The sequence below is a fragment of the Lepidochelys olivacea genome (genome assembly GCF_965140295.1).
Source record: "Lepidochelys olivacea isolate rLepOli2 genome assembly, chromosome: 9".
Classification (NCBI taxonomy): Eukaryota; Metazoa; Chordata; order Testudines; family Cheloniidae; genus Lepidochelys; species Lepidochelys olivacea.
The window spans coordinates 83,747,115-83,766,431 of NC_140419.1; the positions used below are offsets into that span (position 1 = coordinate 83,747,115).

The following is a 19,317-nucleotide window of genomic DNA, read 5'->3' on the forward strand; positions in this document are numbered from 1 at the left end:
ATTGCAGCTGAACATAGGAATGGCATCAGAAAGACCCGCTAGCACTGTCAGAGTCGGCTGTGAGGTCAACTGACAACGACACAGCAGAATCAGAACTTTCAGCACCCTGAGCAAATAATAAACAAATGTTTCCAACAAGAGACTGTCTCTGGGCCCAAATGTATCAGTCAGCAGGCCTGGCCGGGCCCAGCACTCAGGAAAAGGACTAAGAACACAATGGAGTGAAATAAGAGGGATGCTGTTGGTTTGTTGGGTGCAGGAGGAAGTTGGCAGGGATCCATAGTTATTTGCAATATATAGATAAGAATATTTTTAGGACTTTTTTTGAAGAAAAAAAAAAAAGGATAATTTTGCCTGGAGGAAGCTGGTGGCTTCAGAAAGTAGAGAGGCAGACCCGAGCATGGTTCCTGTTTTCTCTCTGGGCTGAGTCCCTTCTATTGGCCCTCTTTTGTCCCTCTCTGAGGTTTGTGAAGACCCCTGACAAGGAGACACTTTGAATGCCCTGAGGCAGCTATCTTTAATTTCACTTCTAACCAGAGATCTAAGAAGATGGGCAGCAGTTTGACGCTGGTTGGGGCCCTCTGGGCTTTCCTATCCTTTCTCACAGCAGTTGCCAGCTCGGCCAGTTATTTTGTGCCCTGTTGGCTCTTTGGTTCCCAGCTGGGGAAGCCAGTTTCATTTGGCACCTTCCGACGGTGCACGTACCCAGCTCAGATGGAGGAGAGGCACCTGGTGATGGTGGAAGAATGTGGGAGGTATGCCAGTTTTGGGGCTATCCCCAGCTTATCCTGGCAGATCTGCACCGTGGTGACCGGAATTGGCTGTGCCTTGCTGCTCCTGGTGGCGTTAGCAGCCATCCTGGGTTGCTGCGTGGAAGAGCTCATCTCTCGGATGATGGGACGCTTCATGGGGGCAGCCCAGTTTGTAGGAGGTAATGGAAATCGTTTGCATTATGCTACATACGTGAGTGGCTTCAGGTTGCTGATTAGCATATGCTAATACTGTACAGTGATCTTCAGAGCACTGCTCAGGACACCAACGATCACTGAGCTGGAAACATCTGTACTAAACATCTGAAGTAAATCTTGGTAGCATGAATATGATTTTTTATTCCAATACTTGACCTTTCTGTTTTCATGTATAGTCTTTAATTTCCTGTTGGCTCTACATAAATACCACGTCTGTTACGAGAGACACTCTCAGTACATTAAATGTTCTTCTGGTTTGTTACCAGGCCCAGAGCTGTAACATTCCCCAAAAGCCAGGAATCTCTGTGGGAAAACATTCTGCCTACTTCAGCTGCTGGTTCTTTCTGTTTAATACACGTCCCTTGATGACAGTAACTTCAGCACTGTATTTCCACTCTCGTCTTTAACACCTCTGGTTACTTCAGTCATGCCTATTCCAGAATAAGGAGGACCTGGCCTTTCTGAACCCTCCTAATGCTTGTCTGCACAACAAGTTGCTTCACGGCAAGCCAGGATGTGACTCCACAGTGCCTTGGCTTGCTGTGTGGTAGCGTCTTATGTGGATTCTGCTACAGCGCAGTGAAAGCCCCAGAGAGCGGCTTGAAATACTTCCGGCGGTAGTACGCCGAGCCGTGCTTCGGCCCTTTCACTGTGCGATAGCAGTGTCTGCGCGGGCCATTACTGCGCTGCAGGCTCAGGAGTTGTAGATTCACTCCGGGACATGCCATTCGGCAACTTGCCGTGTAGACAAGCCCTGAGAGAGTTCAGAAGGGCCAGGCCCCTCTCACTGTAGAATGACAGGTTTCAGAGTAACAGCCCTGTTAGTCTGTATTCGCAAAAAGAAAAGGAGTACTTGTGGCACGTTAGAGACTAACCAATTTATTTGAGCGTAAGCTTTCGTGAGCTACAGCTCACTTCATCTGATGCATACTGTGGAAAGTGTAGAAGATCTTTTTATACACACAAAGCATGAAAAAAGACCTCTCCCACCCCACTCTCCTGCTGGTAATATTGTAAGGAGAGTGATCACTTTAGATAAGCTATTACCAGCAGGAGAGCGGGGTGGGAGGAGGTATTTTTTCATGCTTTGTGTGTATTAAAAGATCTTCTACACTTTCCACAGTATGCATCCGATGCAGTGAGCTGTAGCTCACGAAAGCTTATGCTCAAATAAATTGGTTAGTCTTTAAGGTGCCACAAGTACTCCTTTTCTTTTCACTGTAGAAGAGGCTTGCTGTGTAGACAATCCCGTGGCTATGTTTTCACTGCAAACAAGAGTTGCTGTCTTGTTGGGTGAGGGAGGGAAGTTGGCAGGGACCCACCATAGTTTGCGAGACAAAGAGGATAATATTTGTAGGTGTTTTTTTGGGGGAAAAAAGGATAATTTTACCTGTGGGATGCTAGTGGCCTCTGGAAGCAGGGAGATAGCTCCCTCTGGTGGACACGGGACACTGTAGTTTTCACCTCAGCTAATCGAGGTCCACTCCAGGCAGGGCATATATTGTCGATTTTGACTAGCTACATCCAGGTGAAAGCCACCTATGCCTTGACTCCACAAGGATGTCACGTTGTGGCAGTTCTCTGAGGTTAGCTATCTCCACATATAAATACACCTCTTCTTGCAGTCACGATATAGCTGTGGAGAGGTTCCCCCAATGCAGCTTTCTACCTAGCATAACCCCCCTTGGCATTTTATCAGTCCTGCCCTTGTCTGTCTCCACAATTCTGTTATCATTATCTGTATTTCAGGAATGTGTCAAGACCCCATTGTCCTGGGCACTATACACACATACAGCTAGAGACAAACCTGCCCTGCAGCGCTTACAATCCGAAGAGAGAAGACAAGAAGAGGGAAACTGAGGCACAGAATGGGACAGGGACTTGCCCAGTGGCAGACAACAGGCCAGTGTCGGGGCTGGCAACAGAACTCAGGTCACCTGAGTCCTTGTCCTGTGCCCTAGCCAGAACCCATTCCTATTCATAATGTCCTTCCTCCATACATATGGACCAGTGTAACCCCAGTTTGACACCCGCATCACTCCTTTGAAATCAGTCTGGTGTGAAGCTGGAGTGACACCTTGGTGAATCAGGCTCATTGTCTCCAGAACTGTGGGATGCCAAAAGAATCCTACCTCTATCTCTGTCCTCTCTTCCCCATGCTTTGTTCAGTCCAAACTGATCAACTACTTGTCCCCTTCCTGTTTGCCTTCCATTCTCAGCTCCAGGCCTCCTACCCCCTCTGCCTTCATTCCCTCTCTGAGACTGCCCACCATGCTCAACCTTCTCTTCTCTCTCCTTCCCGGAGGGTTCCATACCCTCCTTGTGCCTGTTAGTAAATTACCATAGATGACTGATGGAAAATAAAAGGCAAAAGCTTCCATCAGCTGCAGCAGCATTGCTCAAGGCGGGAGGTACCTCAGTATACAATTACCAGCAGTGATTTGCCCCAGTGCCACTAACCCATCCTTGAAATATAGTTTTGCACTGGGGCAACTTATCCCAGTTTCAAGTATCAGCACAAAACATGGCTTATGGCCTGTGGCTTTGCATGTCTACACTAGGGGTTTGCACCACCGCACCAGTAGTCAAAATCTCCACTGTAGCCAAGGCCTTAGTGTGTTGTCTCCATTTTTGTAATAAACTGGAACGTCTTTGTTTTCCCTCCCCAGTGTGATACTGCTAGTTTATTTACACAATAGCTTGAAAACCACGGAACACATAGCAAAGCACCACAGCAAACCAATGTGCGACTGCTTCCCTCTCACAAAGGAGGGCTATGAGCATAGAGGGCTAGACATATAAAACCATGGTGTGATGGATTGGAAGCAGCCATCTAGGCAATGCAAACAGGAGTTCCAACCACACAGCTGAGCTGGCACTAAGGGAGAAGTTTAAACAAAGGAGCCCTCGAGGAGTTGAAAATAAATCTCATTTGTGGGTGCTATATTCAAATGTGAAATCTATGTTTACACTAGGCTATCATCCCCCTCCAGGTTCTGATCTCTGTTATGTCAGTATAAATTCCAAAGAACGCCACCGATATCAGAATCTGGCTGCCACACTGTAGGGAACTGAAGTCAGTGAACTAGGGCTGCTCAGCACTTCCGAAAATCAGCTCACCACTATTTTCTCTAAGGCCGTCCCTTTGTATTAAGATGTCCTCATATGCGCATGCTGTGCATAATATAGATAACTCATTGCCATGAGGCTTTCAGCTGCACAAGCCCCAGAAATCAGCACCATGAAGGATGAACTATTTCTGGGGAAATAGAGTTACATTTGGATTATTTTTTAAAATGTGATAAATATTGGAATGTTCGTAATTGCCTCCTTTTACGCTTTAGCTTGGCATGCAATGGGCTTGTCTAGGCAGCTGGTTGTGTTTGTTGGAGACTGCTTCCAACTGAACAAAACAAAGAGGCATTGTTTAAAAATGCACATCTAGCCTTACTGGCAATAACCGTAGGATTACAAGGATGGTGCCAGAATCCAAACGCTTTAATTGACTGCTGTCCGAGTCCCCCCACCATCCAGAACTCTGTAATAGATGCATTTCTCTCCAGGATCTCCTCCCATCCCATCTGACCAGAAGGATTTATTCATCATAGTGATCTATGTCACCCTCAGCAACAGAGTACAAATTGCTTTCAACAGATCTTTGCAGAATCAGGCAACTTGCCCTGGGACATCAGACTATAATAGCAGGGTAGCAGTGTTCTGCACAGTGGTATAAAGGGGAGGAAGAAAGGGTTTGTCGTTAAGGCCCAGGACTGTATTCATTAGATCTCAGTTCAGTTCTTGACTCTGCTACAGACTCTTTGTGTGGCCTTGGGTCAGACACTTAATCTCCGTGCACTCTGGTTCCCCATCTATAAAATAAGGACAATAATACTTCCTTAAGTTATTGTGGGGGAGAACCTACTAACGTTAGTGAAGGGCTTGAATCCTACAGCAGTGAAGGAAGATGCGCCACAATATCTTGACACCAATGGATGTTAACCCCTCTTGTGATGGATGTGATAATTTTCAGTTAAGAAAAATAAATAGTCCCGATTCTTGGCTTTGCTGGGGCTGCTTTGCATCTCTCTAGCAGTGCAAAGCAGCCATGAACCCAGAAGATTCATCCCTGTACAAGGAGAATCCACAGGTGGTACAGAGCATATACTCTGGTGGTTCCTGGCTGCTAGACTAGCTCCGGGGAGTGTAAGTAATTTATATTGGACGATGGGCTGGCCCCAGGATCAGGGGAGCCCCTCTCTGGCCCTGCATCAAGTGCAGCATGGCCAGACCAGCAAATCAGGCACATCATTCTTTGATGATGGGAGAGTGGAGACAGCTGCAGGTTTCACAGGTTTAGATGAACAGAGGTAGAGGATGGCAAATAGGTCTAAGCATCAGGTTTGAAATACCTAGAGTCCCTGCCATCAGGGCTAGGAATCCCAGCAGGGCTGACTCAGCTTTTGACCTTTCCATGAATCTCCTGTTTGGCTGATTGTACATCCCTTGGGCAGGTCCTCGATCTTCTCCACACCAAACCACTCCTTAGTCTCAGTTCCCTGTGGAGCAGTTCAACCACCTCCACCTTCCATGTAGACCAGGGTAGATCTACTCATGGAGCGTGCCCTACATGTGTAGAGTAGGGGACTTTGCTGCCAAGCTACATTCTGGGCAGCGTCTGCAATTCCCCACCACAGTCGTGTTTGCCTAGTTATTCAATTTAAATGCAATCTTTTGATGTTGGTTCCATATAGTCTCATGGCCTATGCTACACTGTGAGAAACAAGAATGATGTAAGATACATCATTGGGTTGCATGTACGTTAGCAGAAATCACTCCCTGGGTGACTATTCCTGCTGAAGAACTAGTTTTCAGATTATGTTAATAGAATATCAGGGTTGGAAGGGACCTCAGGAGGTCATCTAGTCCAATCCCCTGCTCAAAGCAGGACCAATCCCCAACTAAATGTTGCATTGTTGCATTGTTCTACTTAATTTCTGTTGCCAAGCCTGTTATGTGTTTTCTTCAGGACCAAGCAACAGGAACGTCTGACCACAAGGATTTATTCGTCATACTAATCTAGCAACATTTGAGTATGTTCTACTGCCATCTAGCTAGCTCCCAAGGTAGTTTGCATTACTACACAGCCCTGTGAGAGATTGAAGGCTGTTTTATTTTTACATTGAAGATTGGCCAGAACCATGAAGTTCAGGTCTGGATATGAACTGCCTCAGAATACTTTTATATGTGGGGATCTGGTTTGGGCTTGTCTTATTAAGGTTGCTGAACACTGGTTTCCCTGAATTTCCATTTCTACTTATCCCATTGAAGCATACCTCAAAAAATAATTGTTGCTCAGTATTTTAGGTGTCAACCTACGTTTACAAAAAAAAAAGGACAGCAGTATGAAAACTGCAGGTCAAAGTTTATTTTGAAAGGTCACCACCGCACAGTGTTTCCCTATTCATCATGTGTGATCAGGGCTTAAATTCTCATAGAGTATTTCCTGGAGCCCACCACGCCTTCCCACCCCCATTGTCCGCAGGGCATGCTGGGGCTCAGGGCTACAGGCTTCAGTCGCGGGGCCCCAGCGACCCCCTGAAACTGGCCAGTGGCCCCCGCAGAGGCCCGCAGACCCTGGGCTGAGAACCGCAACAGCATGAGGCTGGAGTCAAGGTTTGAAAATATTTGCCAGAGCTCTGGACAGCTCCGGCTGAATTTAAGCCCTGCGTGTGATCCTTCGTACGGTTATTGCTTGAATATATATTTTTCCTCCAGTCAAATGCTTTTTAGTTCTCAAACTGGGGGTCATGACCCCTCAGGGGGTCACAAGGTTATTACTTGGGGGGTCGCGAGCTGTCAGCCTCCACCCCAAACCCCGCTTTGCCTCCAGCATTTATAATGGTGTTAAATATAAAAAAAATGTGGTTTTAATTTATAAAGGGGGGGGTCGCACTCAGAGGCTTGCTGTGTGACCAATACAAAAGTCTGAGAACCACTGTCTTAGTAGATCTTAATTGGGTACAGGTCATGAGCTATTAAGCACCAAGTAGATAAAAGGTGGGGTGAATTCCCCTAATAACAAATAATTAAAAATCAATCATCATTAAATAAAAATATGCCCAAGAGCAATGCGTGTTCCTGAACAATGATGAACCAACATGGCTTGTGGCTACTGTCTCCTGACAATCCTGCCACGCAGGTAGCAGGTTACAGAATACTGTAATTGGATGAATCAGCTTGTCTCTTTCCTTCCTTGGGAAGAATTCGTATTGCTTAGTTAGCCATCGTAGCCAATGACCACCCAGCTAATGTCAGTGCCATAGAGCAATACGCAAGCGTAGACTCAGGTTTAAATAATTTCATACCGCAGCACAAGTAAACCACTCTAAGTACTATCTTTACCAGGTGCATTGCCTAGCTAATGAACATTCCAGATAAATGCGCTAGTCATGTTATTTTAAAAGAAAACATTTCTCCATCTAGTAGTTTTACAGGTTTTTTTAGAAGGCTTCAGGAGATTTGTAATTTAAATGATGATATTTGTATAATGACCCTGCTTAAAGGCCCCAATCAGGGATCGAACCCTATTGTGCTAGGCACTGCACTAAAAAGCTAGTGCCTAGCACAATAGCTAGACTAAAAAGTCTAGCTAGACTAAAAAGCTTCCTGATGTCTACTGATTCTCAACCAGTCCAGCTTCTCATAGTGTTGATTCACATGTGCCTGCAAAACTCTCTGGATTTTATGAAAGGCATAGAAGGTTCTCGGCAGTAGGTGCATTAACTGAAATACATCTCGGGGAGAAGTGCAATTCGTTTCCAGTCAGAGCAATCTCAGCATGGCAAAAAGTGCGGAGAAAATGGGTCCATTAAGACTTAGACCTCAGATACATTTTCCTTTCACTACACATCAGTTTGTTTACTAGCCACAGAGACAGACAGCAAGCCCCCTGCAAGTTTGTCCTATCAGAGTAAACAGCGGGTTGCTGAGGTTAATCTTCTGCAGTGATGGCCTGGCTGTAATATCCCCAGGAGACTAGATATGTCACTTCCACACACTAGTTCTGTGCCCCTTTTGCTGGTGATCGAAACAGGCCTTTTGTCCCTCCATTCACTGAAGTGTAATATTCTCCATCTGAAAAGGCCACAGAGCATTATGGTGAGTTTTGCTGTTTAACCCTTTGGACACGGGTATTTTTTAGGCTTCCAGCCTTATGAATGCTGTAAGGGGAACACACAAAATACATTAGAAATGTGATACATTTTTCATTTGTATTTGCTTCCCACATAAATGCTGCCTGGCAAGTTGTATGTATAATATTTGTATAGTAGCAGTAAATATATTGGATGTCTTCCCTTTAAACATTCCTATGGCTAGGCGCCTGGCCAGTGCTGGTGTTCTCAAAGTTAAGTGCTCAGTGCTATACTCTGAAGCATGCCAGGGCCCAGCCTCCGCAGAGTCCCAGGCATCCCTCCTATTGCACTGACTCCTCCCCCCACCTGTCACAAGTGCAAGGATCACACCTGGATGGTGCAAGGCACGGCAAGTTTCAATTAATGCAAACATCATATCTAGCTATGGTCGAGCGTGCATGTTAAATGCATGATCCTAGCATCATGCCCATGTGATCCTTGCACCTTTGCCAATGTGAGGCCTCCTCATACTTCGTCCTGGAGGTCCAGATTCATCCCATTCCCAGTGCAAGATATGCTTGGTGGCCTGCCTCCTCCTTACACCTTATCCTTGGTTCCAGCATCCCTCCTACTGACTCAAATTCTGCAACCCTTCATAGGCTTTTGTAGCCAGCAATGAAATGCTGATGCACTATTTCATGGAAGTGTTTACTGCAAAGGAGATAATATTTTCCATACTATCCAGCTTCACAGTCAGTATTGGGCAGATAGCATGGCTAATTATTGCACATGCAGCCAGTGCTAAACACATGGGTTTGATGTCATCCCTGCCCTGTGTATTTGTCTGTCAGGTATCACCCTAGTTTTCAAGCAGTAACATCAGAAAGCCACATCTCCAGGGAAAACTGATCAGTTCCCCCTTCTAATAAGATGTAATATAGGAAATGCTGAAAAGTGCAAATGTACTGCCGGATAATTTACTTACTACTTCATTTTTAAGAATATGCCCTTAAGGGCTTCCGTTAGCCCTTTCATCGAGTATAATGGGATTAGTTGTCAGTTACGAGTCCACAAAATGCATTTTTGGCTTCGTGCCTTTTACTTCTCTGAAAGGATTGGGCATGGGGGTGCGGCTGCACGTGTATATTATATTATTTGGAGATGCTCTCGGGGGATATGGCTGACTGCCACTAGAGTATGCATTGGCTTCTCAGCCCAGACAGCATTAGTGTCAAGCTGTGTTCATACTGTTGTTATTCTCCCGGTATGACTTCTATCCAGATACATTTTTCAGAGTAGCAGCCGTGTTCGTCTGTATTTGCAAAAAGAAAAGGAGTACTTGTGGCACCTTAGAGACTAACAAATTTATTTGAGCATAAGCTTTCGTGAGCTACAGCTCACTTCATTGGATGCTTATGCTCAAATAAATTTGTTAGTCTCTAAGGTGCCACAAGTACTCCTGTTCTTTTTATCCAGATACACTCCACCTGAGGGGAGTTTTTTCAGGCTCTAATTTTTAGGCTTTGATAGTGTCAGATGAGGGGGAAAAATGTTTCACTAACTGATTTAAATTATAAATAAATGTGATTCAACTGGGCAGTTTCCCCTTTTGTATTTGGGTTCTGTGAATATTCTGGGGAATGAGTTTACTGGCAGGAATGTCATCAGACTGATATTTTTTAAGTAGGGCAGTTGATCGATTGCAGTTAACTCATGCGATTAACTAAAAAAATTAATTGCAATTAAAAATACTAATCGCGATTAATCAGTTTTAATCGCACCGTTAAACAAGAGACTACCAATTGAAATTTATTAACTATTTTGGATTTTTTTTACATTTTCATATATATCTTGTCTTCTGTTTTGAAACTGATATTAAAGTGTATATTTTGATAACAAATATTTGCACTGTAAAAATGATAAACAGAAGAAATAATATTTTTCAATTCACCTCATACAAGTACTATAGTGCAATCTCTTTGTCCTGAAAGTGCAACTTACAAATGTAGATTTATGTTTTTGTTACATAACTGCACTCAGAAACAAAACAATGTAAAACTTCAGGGGCTACAAGTCCACTCAGTTCTACTTCTTTTTCAGCCAATAGCTCAGACAAACAAGTTTGTTTACATTTACAGGAGCTACTGCTGCCCTCTTCTTATTTACAGTGTCACCAGAAAGTGAGAATAGGCATTTGCATGGCACTTTTGTAGCCAGCATTACAAGGTATTTACCTGCCAGAAATGCTAAATATTCATATGCCCCTTCATGCTTTAGCCACCATTCCAGAGGACATGCTTCCATACCGGTGATGCTCATTAAAAAATAATGCGTTAATTAAATTTGTGACTGAACTCCTTGGTGGAGAATTGTACATCTCCTGCTCTGTTTTACCTGCATACTGCCATATATTTCATGTTATGGCAGTCTAGGATGATGACCCAGCACATGTTGTTGTTCGTTTTAAGAACACTTTCACTGCAGATTTGACAAAACGCAAAGAAGGTACCAATGTGAGATTTCTAAAGATAGCTACAGCACTCGACCCAAGGTTTAGGAATCTGAAATGCTGTCCAAAATCTGAGAGGGACGAGGTGTGGAGCATGCTTTCAGAAGTCTTAAAAGAGCAACACTCTGATGCAGAAACTACAGAACCCAAACTACCAAAAAAGAAAATCAATCTTCTGCTGGTGGCATCTGACTCAGATAATGAAAATGAACATGTCGGGCCTCACTGCTTTGGATGGTTTTTGAGCAGAACCCGTCATCAACATGGATGTATATCCCCTGGAATGGTGGTTGAAGCATGAAGGGACATATGAATCTTTAGCGCATCTGGCATGTAAATATCTTGCAACGCCAGCTACAAGAGAACGCCTGTTCTCACTTTCAGGTGACATTGTAAACAAGAATCCGGCAGCAATATCGCCTGCAAATGTAACCAAATGTGTTTGTCTGAGCGATTGGCTGAACAAGAAGTAGGACTGAGTGGACTTGCAGGCTCTAAAATTTTACATTGTTTTATTTTTGAATGCAGTATTTTTGTACATAATTCTACATTTGTAAGTTCAACTTTCATGATAAAGAAATTGCACAACAGTACTTGCATTAGGTGAATTGAAAAATACTATTTCTTTTGTCTTTTTACAGTGAAAACACTTGTAATCAAAAACAAAATATAAAGTGAGCACTGTACACTTTGTATTCTGTGTTGTAATTGAAATCAATATATTTGAAAATGTAGAAAACATCCAAAAATATTTAAATAAATGGTATTCTATTGTTTAACAGTGTGATTAATTGCAATTAATTTTTTTTAATCGCTTGACAGCCCTATTTTAAAGCAAATATTGGAGGATAGTAGCAGCAAACGAATCTCAGATTTGTAATCTGCACTGTGGAAGGAGCAGCTTCTCAGCTGGTGTCATTGGCATAGTGCAATTGGTTTTTGTAGAGCTACACTGATTTACACCAGACGAGGACCGGGCCCTAAGAATAACATTGATCCAGTCAAGGACCAGAAACATACCAGATGACCTGTGTGTCCAATCAAAACAACTTGTATTTCAAAGGTCAATTACTAAATGCTCACAGAAGCTGTTTGCTTCAAAAATTCAAAGGTCATTGGCTGAATAATCATGAAATTTTAGAAATTGGTGTTCCTTTTCTGGATAATCAGAACAGACGAAGAGGCAACATTCATTGTATAAACTACACACATCCGAATTATTCACCTCCCTTGTACTGAGCCCCTTAAATCCCATTGCTTTAAGGGAGTTCAGCACCTGACAGGATGGAGCCCATTGTAAACTTGGTTAGAAAATTGTAGCCGTGATACTGAGGGGGATGGGGATGTGTGTGTGTGTTTGCATGTTACTCACTAGCATCCTTTACAGGCAGTAGTCAGCTCTTCAAAACATTTGTTCCAGGAGAGAGAGAGAGAGAGAATTCAAAGCAACTTTGCATCATTAAACAGCTGAGAACGATGATGGACCCAGCAGGAGACCCAACATCCACTTGAAGGAGCACAGTGTATTTATCATTCTCTGCTAGATTGTTACATTCTATGATTATCTACTGGAAGCACATATCCTAGCAAGCCATTTACAGCAGTCAGTGACTGCTGAGTTGGTCCAGGGAAGACAACGACAGCACAGATTACACAGGGCAGGACCAGTTACTGAACCAGAACTGAGCTTTGCTGCATTGCTATGTCACCAAACAAATAAAAACAAAAACAACCTAAAGCCCAGGAGTTGGAAACCCAAATCAGACTGATGCTCAGTTGGACAGGTTTTCTGTTCAGTCCCAACCTTGTCATTGCAGAGCAAATAGTTGCAATCTTTTTTGGGTGCAGGCACAATTTTCTGCAGTGCTCCCACTGATCCTCTTGATGGCTCATTACACATACATGCTGGGCTTACAGTGTGTGTGTTGGAATAGAAGGTCACAGACCCAGCACAACAAGCAAACAAACAAACAAATAAATAAAGGAATCAAGCCGGGTCACTGAGGCATGCACTTTAAGCACCCGTTTTACCAAAGCTGCTGCTCCCCGATTTATGAAAGACTCTCCCAGCACAAATTTTCAGACCACTGTAAACACTACACACGTGTACTCCCCTTTTTCTAATTCTTGGCCAGAACTGGGCGCATATTACGAGCATTTTGATATTTGTTTGACTTTTTAACTGAGTTTGCTTCAATTCTGTACACATTCCTATAGGGTCCTTACTGCCTGTTATGGCACATGATGTGTTTCTCTGTCTAGCTGACTTTTGTTTTAGATGAAGCAAGAAACAACAATTGTCCAGAGACCCATTCTGCTTTCAGTCAAAACAAGAGTAACTCAATGGCCCAAAGTCACCACCAGAGCGAGAACTCAGTGGTTCCCTTTCTAACATTGCATGTCTGAAACATAACAATACACGGCAGCGGACCCATCCAGCAAGGTAGGCCCTTCTACATTTAATGGCGCAGTACAGAGGAGACGGAATAGCAGCATCACCATGGGCCAATGTGGCTGAGCTCTGTGAGTTTGTCCACACTGCAATTAAACACCCACAGCTGGCATGTGCCAGCTGATGGGACTTGAGGCTGTAAAATTGCAGTGGAGATGTTTGGGCTCAGGCTGGAGCCTCAGCTCTGGGACTCTGCTGGGCTGCAGCCAGAGCCCAAATGTCTACACTGCAATTTTACAGCCCTGCAGCCCAAGCCCTGCGAGTGTGAGTCAGCTGTGAGGGGCCAGCCAAGGGTGTTTAATTGCAGTGTAGACACAGTCTCAGTGTCCCCTCTTTTAGCAGCCAGAGATCTTGATTTCTCAGAACACTAGCTTTGCTTTCAAACCGCATTTGTTTCTACTGAGGCTTTTTATTGAATTGTGTCAATTCCCACTCCCCTGTTAATCTTCAATGAGGTTTTCAGAAACATCTATTTGATGATGAATGAAATAAAATCTGCAGCCTAAAAGTCTGTGTTTCTAGGGATCCTGTCACAACAACCCCAGAGTGGTGGAGTTTTATTTGGTTTTTAAAAACTTCTGTGGGACGTCTTTACATTTCTCTCTCTCTTTCTCTCTCTCTTTCTAGGGCTGTTGATAAGCTCAGGCTGTGCTTTGTACCCCTTAGGATGGAACAGCCCAGAAATACAGCAGACATGTGGGAATGCCTCCAAGCAATTTCAGTTAGGTAAGGCAGCCCTGGAAAGGAGAACACCGAATGGCTAATGGGTTTTTACACATATTCTCTCTAGTTAATCACCTTATATGAGTCCTGAATCAATGACAACAATAAGAAAAGGAGTACTTGTGGCACCTTAGAGACTAACCAATTTATTTGAGCATAAGCTTTCGTGAGCTACAGCTCACTTCATCGGATGCATCTGATGAAGTGAGCTGTAGCTCACGAAAGCTTATGCTCAGATAAATTGGTTAGTCTCTAAGGTGCCACAAGTACTCCTTTTCTTTTTGCGAATATAGACTAACACGGCTGTTACTCTGAAAAATGACGACAATGTTATTCATCTCAGCCAGCACCTATGCTGGCCTGGTAGGTTCAGCTGTTGTGGCTGCTGTCAGTATCATGGGTCATATCACACCTCTGCCTTCTGCAACTTGTGGGATTTTCATTTTCTTTTGTTTAAAGTTGACTAGAGAGCTACCTCCCAGCCCTATTGCTAATGCTCTTTCTTTGATGACTGGAGCAGCTGATTGTGACTGTCGGGTAAAACAATACGTAGCGTATCTGAAAAGTTGATCTGAGGCACTTGTTATCTGGATTGATGCCCTATTGTGCAAGGTGCTGTACAGAGAGATAGGCAGACGTGCACCTGTGCAAGGGGTGCTTCTTTGATGCACCAGTAGATATTTATCCCTGTATCTTCAAAGTTGTGCACAATACACAAACATTAAGTAGCGAGCCCCATAATACTTTATATTTCCTTGTTTCTTTTTCTTTTTTTTTAATATTTTGTTAAGAAAATACTTGTGATCTGACAGAGAATGAAGCCCTCTGTTTATCCACAGGACAGATGCAGCATAGGCAACAACTATGCAAACTTCTTTGCCAATGTTCCCAGAGCTGACAAGCTTAGACTGACCTGGAAGGACCACCTCTGCTGAGGACAGAGGAGGTCAGTTTCCATGGCTCATTCGCTCCGAGGGTTGCCAAACCTCCAGGATTGTCCAGGAGTTTCTAGGAATTAAACATGAATCTTTAATTAAAGATTGTCGTGTGATGAAACCTTTGGGAATACAACCAACCAAAACTGGCTACCCTCTTTGCTCCTGGGTTTGTTGACAATGAAGGCAATTAGCATCAACTGTGGAAGCCCTTTCTGTAATACAGACATTTGTCCACTAGGTACTGGCCTAAGACCATAAATTCATTCCATGTAGCCAATAAACAGCTCTCCAATGGTATTAACTTTTGCTCATTTTTAGAAGTGGCTGTGTTTGAATCTGTTTTAGGTTTGGGCTTAGGACTGGTAATTGGAGCTGAATTGGGATTTGGGTATAAGGTGTTAAAACCTTTTGAGTAGCTCTCATGAGATTTCAGCTCCCCAATGGTAGAAGTTTGTGAGATCAGCTGATCTCATGAGGTTTACAGATTTGCTGAGCTTGAGACACTTCCTCCCTTGTGGGCTACCTCTGAACCTAGACTTCAAAGTGGGTCCCAGTTTTGAGAGCTGATCAGGAATCAAAATCATAGAGAGATGGTTTGGATCTAAGGATTCAGAACTGAACCCATCCCCCCCCAAAAGCCTACTGGGCTTGGACTCAGGGTTTGGATCTGCTCAACTCTAACAATTATTGATTTGAGTCAGATTTGAATTGGCAACCCAGGGTAAAGACTCTATACTGCATTATCATCCCCCTGAGTCACCCATTACCCCAGAGACATCTCATCCCTTTCTAAGGCAGAAGGGCATCCTTTCTTTGATTCTACAAAGCATCCAACATGTGTTTTAACTGTAAGCACATGACTTCAACGGCACTCGAGCACATGCTTAACATTATGCATGCACTCAAGGGCTTTGCTGAATCAGGGCCTTGCGGGATGCTTTGATCTAGGCATGCTAAATATAAGCCTTTGTATCAGGGGATCGCTTTCTACTGTGGCTTTGAAGGGGACAGAGAGTGCACCAAGAAGGGATAATATTATGCAAAACCCCCTCTCAGGAGGAGCAGCACAATGGAAAACTATTCCTGACAGTGGAGTTCTTCTGTAAACTGTATCAGCTCCCTTGAGTACAATGTGCCGTCTACATCAAACACACAGGGAGGACTGGGGAAGGAGGAGAAGAGCTTCTTCCTGGCAGAGCTCTCTTTACTGCAGACTCCTCTGAGATAGCAACAGATCAGGGCTGCAGTGTACATGAATCACGGGGGCATGAAGCTTATGACAAATGGGCTGAGGCCAATTACAGATGATCAAAGCATCTCTCCTATATATTCTAGCCCACAGCTTTATTTTTTCTTAATCAAATTAAGCCATAAAATAGCATTTAACTTGCTGTCTGCTGCTCTCAGAGGTACTGCTGATTTCTTGTTAATGTCAGATACACGTTCTGTTCTGGTTTGGCCCTTGTACCACACCTCTCACCAGGGTATCCGAGCTTCTCAATGGAGAAGCTCTCACCTTAAAGTGAAGTGACACTCGGAAAAGTGACTGTTAAAAAAAAAAAAAAAAAAAAAGGGGGTGGGAGGTGAGGGGAAAAAAAAAAAGATTCACAATTCCAGTTGAAATCTACTCAGTTCGAAAATAAAACCAGTGACTTTTCCCAGTTGCTCACTGAAGTAGAAACTTGATTAAATTATTGTACTCTGGGATTTTCAAACGGAGAGTTAGGCAGCTGGTTCCCTTTGAAAGACACCCAACTCCCTTAGAGCCTTTGAAAATCCTAGCCCGGGTCTTTATTGTAAGCAGCTCTGACTCCATCTATGCATGGAGAGCAGTGCACATCTATTGAGTATGAAGGTCCCTTTTTTGCAGTCTATTTTCTGAGCATGGCCTTGATTTAAGGACAAGACCCAAGACCCATGAACAGGAAATAGGGCATGATACACATGATCTCTTCTTAAAAGTTACATGAATGTATCATTAACGTTAAGAAATACACAGGAAAGTCATAAGTTAAGGTTGTCTCAATACTGTTATGCTTGTCATATTGCACATATAGACTCACAGCAAGCACAAGAACTAGTGATTTGATTGATTGCTTTTCCTTTTAAATCTCTGCCTAATTTGATACATATATGCTGGGCAAGAGAATTCTCAGGGGCCCAAACACGCTGAATTGTCAAGACACTTCTCCTTTGGGGTTCTGACCATAGATTCATGTAGCTACTGTACTCCAAATTGCATTTGGAGTCTGGCACACTCTGTGCCTTTCTTGCCTTTTCACAATCAACCTCTTCTCCCATCGCTTCTTGTGCTATCACAAGGCTTTTCAAGTCAGCAACTGGTAACCCAGTTACATCCTGAATTTGTGTTGCAGGCAGCTGTCCACAAAGGACAGCTGGTTATAGAAGTATATTTATTTCTAATGTTGGTTTTAACCTTCAAATTGTCTGTATAGAGAGGACAAATACTAGTGGGATGGATTGGCTGCCTTGAGTTGTAAGAACACTTGCAATACTTTTTATTCTGAATTAACCCAGCTCCAGCAGAGTTACTGGGCCCAGCCATTTCATAACTGCACAATGGTCCCGTGATGCCTGTTGGCTGGTGCAAAGGTAACAGAATGTTGGGAATCATTAGGAAAGGGCTAGATAATAAGATGGAAAATATCGTACTGCCTCTATATAAATCCATAGTACGCCCCCAACTTGAATATTGCATGCAGATGTTGTCACCGCGTCTCAAAAAAGACATGTTGGAATTGGACAAGTTTCAGAAAAGGGCAAAAAAAAAATGATTAGTGGTATGGAACAGCTTCTGTATGAGAAAAGATTAATAAGACTGGGACTTTTCAGCTTGGGAAAGAGATGACTAAGGGGGGATATGATGGAGGGCTATACAATCATGACTGGTGTGGAGAAAGTAAATAAGGAAGTTTTATTTACTCTGTCTCATAACACAAGAACTAGGGGTCATCAGATGAAATTAATAGGCAGCAGGTTTAAAACAAACAAAAGGAAGTGTTTCTTCACACAATGTACAAGCAACCTGTGGAACTGCTTGCCAGAGGATGTTGTGAAGGCCAAGACTATAATAGCGTTCAAAAAAAGAACTAGTAAGTTCATAGAGGATAGGTCCATCAGTGGCTGTTAGCCAGGTGTCCCTAGCCTCTGTTTGCCAGAAGCTGGGAATGGGCGACAGGGGATGGATCACTTGATGATTCCCCGTTCTGTTCATTCCCTCTGGGGCACCTGGCATTGGCCACCGTTGGAAGACAGGATACTGGGTTAGATGGACCTTTGGTCTGACCCTGTATGGCCGTTCTTATAAGGTCCCCCTGGGAACATCATGGTGCAGGGAGCCCCTGTGCTAAGGTAGGGAGCAGGCTCTCTGGCAGTTGTGGGTGCAGGGTGTGACCGCGTGCCTGGATGGGCCTCACTGAGAATGCCACACTCAAGGCAGACCGCACTGAATAGGGCAGACAGTCCCCCATACTGGTGGTTTATTCTATAATTAGATTAATCAAGCCAGTAACAAAGGAGCTTCTGCAGCACCACACTGGTTAACCAGAAGCCAAACACAATCCCCTGTAGGCATTCCACCCCTTGGCTCCTATCCTGACAACCAAGTCTAACATAGTGAGGGGTTATTGAAAACTGATTTCACCATATGTGAGGTTCTTTCTAATCCCAAAGGATCAGACACCTATCCTCAGGTCAGTATGAATCTCAGATCTTACCCAAATATCACACTGTCCGCCAATTCTTAGTAAACTAACTAGAGGTTTAATAATAGAAGAAAAGAAGAGAGTTAGAAGTGGCTAATAGATCATATACGTGCCAGTGATTGCAAAGTCCTTGTATCAGGTTTGTAGCAGTCGTGGAATAAACTGCTGGTTTGCAAAAGTCTCTCTGGAATCACCCAAACAGATTGGGGGGTCATCAGTTCTTGTTCAAAGCTGCCTTGTTAGAAATCCAGTCCAGAGAAATGAAGACACAATGGAGATGTCTCAGGTGCCGTTTTATATTCTCTGCCATATACATGAAAATTTACTGTCCCAAACAAAGCCCACATGTGCATGGACAGATACTGACCCAAGATGGAGTCCAGGGTCACGTGAGTATGGAAAGTTACTGGGAGAAGATGACAGGTTTCAGAGTAACAGCCGTGTTAGTCTGTATTCGCAAAAAGAAAAGGAGTACTTGTGGCACCTTAGGGAGGTCTGAGGAAGTGAGCTGTAGCTCACGAAAGCTTATGCTCTAATAAATTGGTTAGTCTCTAAGGTGCCACAAGTACTCCTTTTCTTTTTGGGAGAAGATGGCATCTCAGGTCACATGTCCTTATATGCTTTGCTGACTCGCTGGGGTGGCAGTTGGTCCCTGGCTGTGTGAGGCATCCTCAGGAGGAGCTATCTGGGTGGGGCATCTTCAGTGGCCCATTGTTAGAGCTGAGTGACCTTAATGGCCCATCAACACATAGTTGTGTCGCCTGATCTGAGATGTGACTCGTACAAACACATTTGAGATAGAAATGTATTCATAACTTCAGATACAAAGATGATACATGCCTATAAACCAGATTATCATAGGTAGTAAA

At 43.7% G+C, this 19,317-nt stretch overlaps 1 protein-coding gene across 1 annotated transcript in view; it reads left to right on the forward strand.

Annotated features, from left to right (window-relative positions):
- Positions 1–514: 514 nt before the first annotated feature.
- LHFPL1 (LHFPL tetraspan subfamily member 1) overlaps positions 515–19,317 on the forward strand; it is a gene marked incomplete at its 3' end in the record, with an annotated part of 44,237 nt that continues 25,434 nt past the window's right edge. Inside the window, exons 1-2 of the mRNA XM_084639223.1 lie at positions 515–931; positions 13,690–13,788. Of these exons, the coding sequence (XP_084495349.1) occupies positions 550–931; positions 13,690–13,788 (481 nt within the window). The 5' untranslated portion in view covers positions 515–549. The remainder of the gene's footprint in view (positions 932–13,689; positions 13,789–19,317) is intronic.